Genomic DNA, 12,595 nt, shown 5'->3' with positions numbered 1-12,595 from the left:
CTTAGCGATGTTGACACATCATGTTCTTCTGAATGCCTTCAATCAGTGTGTTCGCTCATTCATTCATTCATTCATTCACTCATTCCCATCAAGAAATACGTATGTAGCATCAAGATAGATTTAAGTTTTATTTATCCAAGTAGAAAAAAAAAATGCATGGCATCGGTACTGATGAGGGATGTAGTTAAGACAACACATTCCTTCAGAGCAAGTTGCAATGTGTGTCAAAAGCCTTGCAGACGTGCACATTTTTTAAAGCCCTTCAATTTTAAAATATAATCATTCAGAGAAAAAAAGACTGTGCTAGACATGTTAATAAATTTTGCCACAGTATGCATCTGGATTGGTTTATGTTGGAGACGTTCAAATGTCCAATGACAGGCACATTGTTTAAGTAAATGACAACATACTTCTGTGACGGAATGCTGGTAAATCACTAATATGTCGGTGTACCCTATTGGAAGAATATTTGTTGACATGGGAAAAATTTCCATGCCTGCTTTTAAAATTTAAGAAGTAGACATGGCTTAAGAAGTATCTGACCTCATGCTGAGACTCTCTAGTATAGTTCCTCATGTTGGGGTGACCCCCCCCACCCATAAAATTATTTTTGTTGCTACTTCATAACTGTAATTTTGCTACTGTTATGAATCTTAATGGAAATATCTGTGTTTTCCAATGATGGTCTAAGGGTGAAAGGGTCATTTGATCCCCTAAGTGGGTCACAACCCACAGGTTGAGAACCAGTATTCTAAAGAAAAACCACAAGAGGTGCCAGAGGGAAGGGGTGGAATCTTCCTCACCGACAGAGTAAAGCAATGGTCAGGAATGTTGTTCAGTCCCCTTTGTGTCACTGGGATTATATATAATTGTGTGTATGTGGCCCTTCAATTCCTCACGTTGTGGTGACACCCCCCACCCCCATCATAAAATTATTGCATTGCTACTTCAAAACTGTAATCTTGCTACTGCTGTGAATCGTAATGTAAATATCTGGTATTCAGGAGATCTGATATGCGACCCCCGTGGGGGTCACAACCCACAGGTTGACAGCTGCTGTTCTAGATAAAGGTTGTCTAGGTTTCTGTGCAGCCACATAAGCTAAGGCAGTAAGAGGGAAGACTGGATCAGTGGACAGAGCTGTTGTTAGATGAGGAACTGACAGATACAGTGACATGTGCGCGCTCAAGAGCGTGGGGCATTTGAGTTGCTGTGAGAGGTAGAGGACAAGAGGCAGCTCCTCTGGGAGGCCCTTTCCACAGAGTATCTGAACAGTGGAGCGGAGCACAGTCAAACTGTAAGGAAGGGAAGGGTTGTGACCACGCGGTTCCATGTCCCACGGCAAGGCTTTGTCCCTGTCCCAAGACCTAACAGCTAGTTCCTTAGCATCGAGTTCAGATATTCCAAATGTGAATTTGAATCCATTTGCACATCTGCTGTGCTCAGCTAGGTTCAAGTCTTCTGTTAAGAGAGCAAGATTGTAGGAGGTGTTTGTCCAGAACCAAGACTCTCCTTAGGTCCCTGCAGCCCAGTCTGTTTGAGAGTTTGCTCTGACGTGTGGTGAAGACTGGGTCTGAACGTCTTCACTCCTTGTTGACTAGGCTTGCGATAGGTTGACACTCTGGGAGTGGCTTGCCGTGAGCGGGCTCAATGCATCCAGGTCAGGCTTTTGTCCCCACAGTTTCCTGTTTTCTTAAAGGCAGATCCATGTTGTATCCCACATTAGCTCTATAAATGCCAGGCTTGTCCTCTGAGAGGTGGGGGCAGAGACATATGGAGGGATGGGTAAACTCAGTTTTCTTGCTCATCCTTGTAGATGTCCCTGAGGAGGTGGCCATGGGTGGGTTGGTGTGGAGGAGGGGAGCCAAGAGGTGTGTCTTTCCTCCACCCTCTTCACAGTGTCCTCATCAACCCAAGCTTCTGTGGCTTCCCACTCTGCCAGGTCCCAGGCTTCATATAAAGTGGATCGTCATCACTCCTTTCTAGATCCCACTGTCTGTTATAGAAACGAGAGACAGTAGCACACATGCCTAAGGCTTACCTACTCTTCCCAGGGGAGGAAGGAGAGATATCAACCCATGCCTGCTGAATTTCAGAGTCCTGGCTCCTAAGCTCACCCAACCTTCTCTGCATCTTAGCATCTAGTGTCCCCGAAGCCCGAAGGTCATTGTGCCTCTAGCTTTATGGGTCGTCTTGGCCTTGCTGTGTTCATCACATGCAAAAGAGCCATTTATAAAAATAAAATGGATTCTGCCTGAACTCCAGTCAGTACCCAATAGAAGACACATAAGTAACAGACACTACTGAACTCCAGGAGCACCATCAGCACTGTAAGATAAATGTCATCAAGCCAAAGTGGCATTTAGGACTCCTAAGACCATCATCAGCTAAGATGATCAGCTGAGGTCTGCTAAGACTTACTTTGAAATGAAAACCAGCTTGTTCTGATACTAGAGGCAAAAACCCTTGCCCAGGTAGAAAGCAGGGTAGGGCCAGATCCACAAGGTCCTGCCTTGTCTTTCCTGTTTGAGAAAGGGGTCATTCCTGAACCCATTTCATTGTGGTGTTTGCTGAATGCCAGAGCTGGTAGTACTTCATCCAACTCACCTGCCACCATTTGTGTCGTGTGTGGCCCTGAAATGCCAGTGGCGGGAGGTGAAGCCACAGAATGTGGGAGAATTGGTTTGCGACCTGGGGAGCAGGGCAGTACAGGGGAAGCTATGGTGAATTTTTGTGGCAGATAAAAAGAGGAAGGTTCACTAACAGTAGAAGAGAGGCTTCTGAGGCAGCAGACTTGGGGTGAGGCAGCATGAAGTTTGATGCATTTCTAGCTGAAGGAAGGAAAGAGAAGGGAGAGAAGAGGAACAGGTGATGGACCCAGCAAATGGGGAAGATGGGCTGTCAGTTTGCTTACTAACCTGGAGACTCTGGAAAAAGCATGACTTTCCCCTTGTGAGCTTCGGGTCTCAAATCCCTCCCCCTACCCATTTAAGTAAGCCCTAGACCTCCTCCCAAAAGACCTTCTGCTATTTTAAGGAGACAGTGGTTGGCACTCATTGGTGTGCTCTGGGCTGCCAGGTGTTTTATCTGTGTTGTGTGATCACCTATAAGGGGATGGATATGGGAGAGCCACAGGATGGGAGAAGACAGCTCGCCGTGAATAGGGATAGGGCAAGCCAAACGGTGGGGATAAATGACTCAACTGAGTGAAGTTAGCCACGGAGGGGAATCACACCACATGTCATGGAGACTTCTTTCTTCGCTTTTCCAGCTCTGTCTTGTTTAGACGATGTTCTGTTTAAGTAACAGCTTGTGCCTGGTGCTCCCCAGGGACCCCCCCACCCCCACCCCCAAGAAAATTAAACAATCATCTTGTGACATAGTCCTCAGGCTTGCTGTTCTAGAATGCCTGAGAACTCAGCTGCCCTGAAATGACTGTTGAAATAATTTGGGGAGACAGTTTTAGAAGCCTCGGGAAAGGGAAAATCGCCTACATTTACTCTGGCTATTAAAACAGAAAGGGGAAAAGGGGGAGGGGGAGAGAGAAAGTGATAAGTCAGGGAGAAAACCAGAATCACAAACTTCACGATAGTAATTTCAAAAATAGCCCTGGAAAGGTGTCCACTTTCAATCCTGACCACTCCCTTCAGGGAACGTTTGGAAGCCCATCTGCAGAAAGGATCTGTTTTAGAGTTCAGTCACTCGGAAGGGTTTAGCCCTCTGTCCTGGATTCGCTCAGATTCTCGCGTTCTTTCTTTCTTTCTCTGGAATTCCATAGACAGTAATTAAGGAACTGGAGGCCAGCAGGAGGTCAGGGAGCCTTCCTCAGTGAAAACAGGGATTGTTGGCCATGCACAACACTCCCTTTTTTCCTTGTGGTGAATAGGAGATTTGCTTAGAGCTGATGACTTGTGCCTTTCTTACAAGTTATACAGTTAGCAAGCGACTGGGGAATCGGGCAGCAGGCAGGCTAATTGAATCCAGTCAGTGTCCCGGTGCTCTTCCTCACATGTTGGGCTGTGACTGGGAGAGCCTGCCCGATCATGTAACTGCAGAGAACATGCTTGTGGGAGTGCCTGGTCCGACGTGGAGATTTCAGAGCTGACGGATCGAGAGTGGGGTTTGCTCTGCGTGGGGAGGGGGAAGGGGTACCTGCTGCATCTTTGCTAAAACTACTTACGCCTGCTAAATGCCGAAGCCGGTAAGTTGATGAATTTGTGTGTGTGTGTGTGTGTGTGTGTGTGAAAGGAAAACTTTTCTGTCGCTCCAAGAAGGCTTTCTGCTCGCTTCTGCCTAGGAAGGAACTTTCTTGGCTTCTTAAATTTTTCTAGGTCTGCCCATCTCCTAGCCGCTTCCCTGCCGTCTACCCCTGAGCGTTCTCACCCAGCTTGTTCACCCAGCCTTTGCATGTAACTTTGGAGAATACTAAAGGTTATTTTGAGACTATGAAAGTAAGCAAGCGGGAGCCGGAACTACTCTGTGAATTGTGCTGACTCCGTGCAAGGGACTTACATCCAGACGGCATTTGGCATTGTTTTAAATAAATCTACAGTCGGCTGGCTTTCTTCTCGTAACTTACAATTAATGCAATGACAGTGTGGACGTAGAAGTTGAGGTGTGTGTGTCTTCTTATGGACTAAGTTCAAACAAAACTGTTGTGTGATTTTTTTTTCTCAAGCAAATATATTTGCAATTGAAAAATACTTCTCAGGAATGCTTAAATATTGTATGATGTTGTCTCACTGGGTGGATGGGTGGGGGGTGGATAAGGTGACTGAGTCTGGTTGTTCTGATTGTTGACTGTGACAGTGTGTCTCAGATTTGGAGCCAGGGAGGCAAACTGTAACCCTGTGCTCAGGATGGTCTCATGTGGTTCCCCCAAGGATTTGATTGTTCCTTGCAAATATGGGCTACCATTTATTCCGGCATATCATAGAACTGTTTGGTATAAGGACCAGTGTTTCAGGCAGCAATGACAGGCTTAGGATAAGCAGTGTACGCCAGCACACAAATCTTATTTACAGATGTGATTAATTTTGTTCCCCTTTCCCGATCACATTGCGTGTAGTTGTGTTATAAAAAGTTCTCCACGCTGGCTCCATGGCTTTCCCTATTAGAACATCACAGATGTGTCAAAGGATGCACTTGTTCCAAGAGAAGCTGGGAAGAAAGGAGGCTCCACCCTCCTGTTCATGCCAAATGGCCCCATAGACTCCTCAGTCAGTGCCTAGCAGCCGAAGGGCTTGCTATCTCTTTAAAGCAGCTATAGTTTTGTGCCTTGGCTTGGTCAATTTGTTATGGTTTAAAACTGTGGAGCCAGCTGTCTGCAAGCTGATGTAATGTTGCCATAGAAACCAGAAATGAAACACTTAGGCATTCACCACAGAATTACTACATATAGCATTAGCCAAAGTAATTAAAACTTGAGCCATATGGGTTTTCTGGTGGAAAAAAAAGTCGGCAGCAGAAAGCTTAGAAGTGAAATGTCTCTGTTTACAGCACTGCAAGGGCGTTTTGCATGTCTTTTGGTGGGGGTCACCCTTTTTTCTCTGGATGGCTTGGGATAGGGAGCAGATAAGGCCGATGAATTCGCTTTCTTGTTTATGGGATGATCAAACGTAAGTTTACTCCAGTAAGATGTAATAAACTCTAACTTGGAGGTGCAGGGGTACCAAGATGGAAAAATGTTTGAATATGTGTGAGCATATGCTTTTATGTTTATCTTTCGTTTTATGTGAATCTGTGTTGGTTATGAGCCTCTTTCTTAGAATCATTTATTTATAAAGTAGATAGAAATCCTCTATATTCTACAAACTCCCTTTAGGTAGGAAGGTTTTTTTTTAATACTTATAAATATTTATTTTTGTTTATCAGTGCTATCTCAAAAATATTTACATTTTAAAATTATATATGCATATTTTTAATGATTCTTAATTTAAAAGATTCTCAAACCCCCTTTTATGATAGTCAATTTGAATAAAAGACATGACATATACATATATATATACGTACAAATGCAAGGCTAATTCAGCATTTAGAAAGTAACACAGTTATTTGAGAGAGAAATACACAGTGAAGAATTTATTACTCCGTTTAGAAGAAATGTAGTCATTTGTGTCTTTATATTAAAACAGCTGGAGAGAATTTCTTAAAGGCAAATATGTCCACAAGTCTTTTCCCTGGGACTCAAAATGAATCCAGAAGTTGACCCTCCCCGTCCATAAAAAGTGCCTCAAAGACTCACTATTGAACTCAAATACCTCCGAAGCTGACTACAGAGGGCTCTTCTAATTAAAAAGATAACCCATGCAAGTATACATTTCTTCAATGGCTTGCTGCATCAGCCTGCCTAGGGTCCAAGTCGTGATACCACAGAGGAAGTCCTTAGTTGCTATGGCTTGAGGTTTGTCAGTGGTCAACACTCCCAGAACCTCTACTGAATTAGGAAAGTACAAGTGCCATCAATGTAAAGTTCTCAAGAGCTCTGTTCCTCAAAAAAGTAGGTAGACCTCGTGAAGCTAGTTACAGAATCCAGGCAGAGGAGAGGAAGGTTCTATGAGGGAACGGAAGTTGGCTTTCAGTCTCATGACCTGATGTGACCACCTTCATTCCTTCCTGGGAAGCTCACGAAAATGCACCTTTTCTATCTCTATGCCTGTTCTGTGTCTCTGTAGAATTTTGTGTTACTTATTCTTTATATTTATAGTCTCTGTTCTATTCTTTATATGCTCTTGTCTGCACCCCTTCCCTAATACGTAAGTCACCAGCAGCCACTGCCAACTTACTAGCTATGGGGCATACTGACATGTCTGATTTTGATCTCATAACCCAGCTTCCTATCTAAGTGCATACAATTGATACTTATTTCAACTTTGACTTAACTCTGGAACTTATAATGTCAAGGTTAGATACTTAGCCTGGGTTTTTTTTTTCCCCCAGGGGGTAGAGGTGATACACAGAGACCTTGTGTTGTGTAAGGTTAGTTCTTCTGTCTGAATCGCTGATACCTGAACTGCATGCAATAGGAAGACCCAATATCTTGAAACATTTGCACGAATTCAGTGCATGGTGACTTACTCAGGTGCGCGTGACCCAGAATGCGGGTGACCAAGTTCTCATGCCTCTGGTTGGCTGCTCTGACCATTTTATTTTCTTACAGTCAGCAATTCAACAAAGTAAAAATAAAATTTAAACCAGATGGTATTATTTTGTATTTGGAGCAGCTAAACTAGCTTTTTTTTTTTTTTTAACCTTGCACCTTCAGCTAAGTGCACTAACATTAATTGTTCAACATAACTGCCTGTTTCCCTTTCTGAGATTAGGGGTAGGGGGATAGTTCTCATTTTCCTTCTAGTTTGTCAAGTAGAGAGTACACAACATTTTAAACATTTTTTTTTAATTTTGTTTTATGTGCATTGGTGTTTCATCTGCTTATATGCATGTGTAAGGATGCCAGAATCCCTGGAACTGGACTTAACACACCGTCATGAACTCCATATGGGAGCTGGGGATTGAACCCGGGTCCTCTGGAAGAGCAGCCAGTGCTCTTAACCACTGAGCCATCTCTCCGTTTGAACAGTCGTAGGCACCTTTAATTGTGAATCTGCAAGCAGTATTTTCCTAGAAAGTTTAGAGAAGCTAGAGATAGATCCTGATTTACTTCACAGAGAGGAATGCCAAGGACTATTCCAGTCTGATGATTTGCTGAGGGGTTTATACTAATTAATCATCAGTGAGTAAATTGTTTGCACACAGGAAGGAAGTACAGTGGCTCTATGCTGTGATCTCCAAGGGAAATGGACCCAGTTTATCCAGAAAAGAGTACAGTCTTGCAGTGGGAAAAGCATCTGTGCACTCCCAGCACGCACTATTTCTAAGTCATCCATATGGTTTCAACCCCTTGCCTTTTGTGCTTTTCTCTTACTTGCCTATAAAATTGAGATTAGGGAGGGCTTTTCTTGGGGGAAAAGTGCCCCCATTGGTCTCAATATCGAGATGCTGTCTGGTTTTGTTTTGTTGGGGAGGGGTGGTTGAATCATTTCCCTCCCTGCGAATTGCACGGAGGACAAGAGGGGATACTGTTGTCAGGATGTGCAGGATTAGCTGGACCGGGTATGCCGAGGCTGGGGTGCTCCCAGAAGGTCCAAGCACCCAGTCGGGTGCTGCAGCATGCAACGCGCTGCTCCAGTGGGAAACTTACTTTGCACTTTCACAGTTTGAACAGATAGAGCAGAGGAAGTTGCATACTGAATGTTGGACTGGACTTGGAAACGAAGCCCTCGTTCTGTTCACAAGGAAAGGATTGTTTTTAGCCTGGGTCACTGCTATGGAGAGAGTCCACCCCCCCCTTCTGTAATGTTTGATACTTGAGGGAAAACAGCTGGGCTGGAGCACATTTGAATCACTGCAAAATGGAATGGGTTGCTGGGGAATATGGACCGTACTGTATGGCTGTAAAGGTCAGCCTTTTCCCTTGTCTCTTTGGAGGAATGCAGGGCTGTCCTCAACCTTGCCTCGTGAGCCCTCAGAAGGCGCTGGGGGAGGTGAGGGATGGCCGTGATGTGGCAGGCAGTTCCAACGAATAGGAAAGAAGGGTTTTTAGGTTTTGTTTTCATTGCCTGCTGGTTTTGATTTTTTTTCCTTTTTTTTTTTTTTTTTTTGGTGGGGGGAGGGGTCGCTGGAAAAAGTCAACAAAATTTTGGTTTGGAGAAGTGGTTGATGACCATCTTCAACAGCAAGTCCCAGTGGGCCAGACAGAGGAGAGGCTGGCCCAAACCACAGCAGTGTAACTGGAACTACAGGGGCAGCTTGGGGAGAAAGCTCTGCGGACTCGGGGAGTGGGATGATGGGGCGGACACCCCTATGGTAGTCAAAGCCAAAGATGTGTACTTTGCCCCTGGGATTGATCGGCTATGTTAGACCGTCCCAGGGTATGTGTGGCTTCTATAAATCTGGTGTGTAGATTTGCCGATGTCCCATGTTGGTGTCCCAAGTTTGTCGGCGGAGCTGCGGACGTTGGGCCTTGGCTGAGACGCCAGCCGGGAGGGTATTGCTCTGGAGCAATTAACTGATTAACTGTTCTGTTTCTTTGCCAGTCAAGAGAACAGTCGGATGATGAGACGGAGGAGTCGGTGAAGTTTAAGAGGCTACACAAGCTGGTAAACTCCACTCGCAGAGTCAGAAAGAAACTAATTAGAGTGGAAGAAATGAAAAAGCCCAGCACAGAAGGTAAAAAAAAAAAAAAAAAAAAGTGTGGGGTTGGAGGCAAACCTCGCCCTGGTTCTTCAGAAAGAAATCACTTGGGGTCAGATACTCAGTCGAAAGAGAATATAATTTTCAAGTAGGAAATGAATTGAGTTCTGGCTGAGGCCGACAGTTGTCTGTGTGCCAGCGGGCAGTGCTCAGACTGTTATGGAATGAAGGATCCTGGTGTCAAGTATTTTGGGCACTTAGTAATTCAAATGTGACAGAGATGGGAAATGGCTAGGATCTGAGGGTAAAGTCTGAGGTGGGGCGCTGCTTTAATTATGAGCTTGTGCTGCTATACATAAACCCTCTAAGTTCTCAGCACAGACCCCTTTTCCAAAGAGGACTGGTGTCTGTGATGCAGTGGATCTGGTGCAAATCTGATACCCAGCGCATCCATCTTGCAAAGCTACCTGACAATCAAGGCACTTAATATCCGCTCAAAGCCTCAGGGCTGCTTGGCTCCTACTGTAAACAATCTCAATTCTCTACTCAATAGGGGCTTTAAGGACCTTCCGTTCTAAAGGGATCTTTAAGACGGGACTGGGAAGGTAAAGCAGTAATGTCAAACATTAACTGGGGATTATTAGAATAAATAGTAAGCTTTGAATTATAATTATGATGGTTTAATTTGTGACCTTACTCATTTTTATTTATAATATGTGTAAACAATATAAAAATCTATCCCCCCAAAAAGATCAAATAAAAGCTTAAAATTCTGGAGTAGAGTGGCAGACACCTACAAGGTTTATAATCCTAGTAACCCTGTGCCTGAGACGGAGTACCGTGTGCTACATGGTAATACTCAGTCTCAACCCCACCCAGTGGTAAGATTGACACTCCATCTCAACCCCACCCAGCTGTGAGATTTTCTTGTTTATAAAATAATAGCGAGTAAATTGGGAAAATACTGCACAGCTTTAATAAGAAAAGCACTACTTGTTAAAAATATCATGTCTATGTTATAAGGAATTTCAAAAATTTTAACACATGGGTTTTAGAATTAATATTATCAAGGCCTTTGTGATCTTTGTAAACAAAACCAAGTTGTATGCAGGAAAACAAATTTCCTTTTATTTTTAAAGATAAGGGTTTTGTTGCTATACAGTGATTTAATTCTTTAGGATAAAACTGAAGATGCTGGTAAGCTGTACGAGAGTGGGAGACGGGAAGAAAAAGGGGGGTTGGCTAGAGAAATAAGCTTGGTGGGTAACTTCATAAATGTGGACCTACCTGTAATTTGGGAGTTACATTGAGTGTCCCTTGGTCTAGAGATTCGGTTTACAGTTGTCTGTATTGTTGGTTTCTATTGGATGTTTTAATACCTGTCTGCTGGCTGTCATTTCTACTGTACAGAATATCTGGAGCTTCCTCACACAGTTGCAGATCTTACAGAAATGTGAACATGGAGAGGGAGACTGTAATTTTGTAGTCGCCAAAGCCGGACTCTGAGCGTGTGTTGGGAAGCAAACCAAAATCAAGTGTCAGCTGCAACAATCAGAGCAATGGGCTGGTTCACCAGTGACATTAAATGAGTGTCACACTCAGCACTGAGCCAGTGGGACTTATCCTGTGGCAGCCTTTATGCTGGAATCATATTGTATTATTCCAATATTGTACATCTTGATATATCCAAATTTGCAGAGTGTAATGATTCAAACTATGTTGGGGCGGGGGGTGGGGAGGGTCAGGGAATGGCGGAACACCAAAAGAGGCAATTGAAGGTCAGAAGCAGTCACCTTAGATCAACTTTCTGATCGACTTCTAAATGAATTCATCTGAGTGTGGACTGGGCCTCACAGATGGGCTTGAACTCAAGTTTCAAGGCTTGTGTTAGTATATGACGACCTGGGAAGCTGGGGGAGGTCATTTACTGTCTCATTCACATGTGTGTATGTGAGTGTCTGTGTGTGCACGTGTGTGTGTGTGTGTGCGCATCCATGAGTAGGTGTGTGCATGTGTGTGTTTGTGCATCCATGAGTGTGTGTGCTAGTGTGTATGAGTGTGTGTAGCTCAGAGTGTCTGCCTCCAGTCCCCATGTGACCAGGCTCCGGCTGGAGGGAGAATTGGGAGGTAGGACAGGCTTCTTGGGTTGTGAGATGCTTCTCTTCCCCAGTGCCCTTGGGCTTACAAGAGACTTGATCAAGTCACTGATTGCCTGCACGCCTACGCCACTTGTAAGGCAAATAATAATTCTTTATCAAGATGCATTCCGCATACTACACATTTCTCTCCCACACTTGAGAATTGATGCTCCCTTTTAATGTGCCATCTCTAGAATACCCACCAGAGGCAGGCACTTACTCATTTCACCAGGAGGGAGACGGAGATAAAGAAGCCAGGAAACTTCCTCAAGGTCACTCAGCTGACCATCCAGACTTCCTCAGGGTGTCCTTCCCCCTCTGGATATCCTACCACTCAGGAGAACTAATGGCTTTAGAATTCTTTACCTGGTCTTCCTCCTGCCTTGACTTTCCAGGTATATCCTGACACAGCAGCCCTAGATAGTATTAAGCATGGGTATTGTTTGTGCCTGTCTGTCTGCCCGCCTCTGTGGGTTGACTGTAGATACAGCCTCCTCCCCACAGTGCACCAACACTTCTAAGCCAATACAGAACCATCAGCTTCTATGTGGTACCTTTAAGCATAAGAAGAAGCTTCAAGTGTCTCTTTTTATTAACTTAACACCCACTATACCCGTACTGGGGTGTTAGCTAAAGATGAGTAGGTGTTGTGACAGAGAAGGCTCGGAGTGTGAACCAGATGCCCAGGGGCCTGGAGCTAGGGCTGAAGACCAGAACTTGTGGAAAGCTGTATCCTTGCATGAAGTGGTCCAATATTCTCACCTCTCCTTGGGTATTCTGATCTCATTGTGTATTGGCATAAGGGCCCTTGTGAAGCAGGTTTCACAGTGTATGGGAGTGGGGTTGGGGGCTCCTCTGACTCACCACACCTGCAGAGCAAAGCTGTTCCTTTGGATCAGAAGAGGGCAGGAGAAGAATACTGTGTTGAGGGAGCCCAGGTCGGGGCTGGGCTTCTGGGCTGCTTCTCAGACATGGACAGTGAAGCTCATGCTGCACGGGGCCAGCTTGCAAAGGCTGACACAGCCTCTTTGGAGGCATTTCCCTATTCCCCTCAAAGCTCCTTTCCAGGGTAAGGCTGCACATGTCAGGAACATGTGTGTCCCAGCTAGTGCCTGACGGCTGCTCCCAAAACACTCCAGAAGATGTGACAGCTACTTAGAGAACTGGACAAAGCACACCAGGCCTCCATGATGCATTTCAGGACTATATTGCTTAGACTTTTCATGAATCGGTTCCACCTGGCAGGCTTAACATAGCCGTATTCA

At 44.8% G+C, this 12,595-nt stretch overlaps 1 protein-coding gene across 3 annotated transcripts in view; it reads left to right on the top strand.

Moving 5' to 3' along the window:
* Sash1 (SAM and SH3 domain containing 1) overlaps positions 1 to 12,595 on the top strand; it is a 166,798-nt gene that overhangs the window by 123,776 nt on the left and 30,427 nt on the right. Inside the window, exons 1-2 of one of the 3 annotated variants that reach the window (XM_076926831.1) lie at positions 3,404 to 4,201; positions 9,096 to 9,228. In XM_076926831.1, the coding sequence (XP_076782946.1) occupies positions 4,190 to 4,201; positions 9,096 to 9,228 (145 nt within the window). In that variant the 5' untranslated portion in view covers positions 3,404 to 4,189. Of the gene's footprint in view, positions 1 to 3,403; positions 4,202 to 8,795; positions 8,931 to 9,095; positions 9,229 to 12,595 lie in introns of those variants that run through there. The other 2 variants (XM_076926830.1, XM_076926829.1) reach the window with 2 other exon arrangements.

Source organism: Arvicanthis niloticus, chromosome 28, assembly GCF_011762505.2.
Source record: "Arvicanthis niloticus isolate mArvNil1 chromosome 28, mArvNil1.pat.X, whole genome shotgun sequence".
Lineage (NCBI taxonomy): Eukaryota > Metazoa > Chordata > Mammalia > Rodentia > Muridae > Arvicanthis > Arvicanthis niloticus.
The sequence above is the reverse complement of the archived record's forward strand: the minus strand, read 5'-3'. Positions and strand labels throughout refer to the sequence as shown.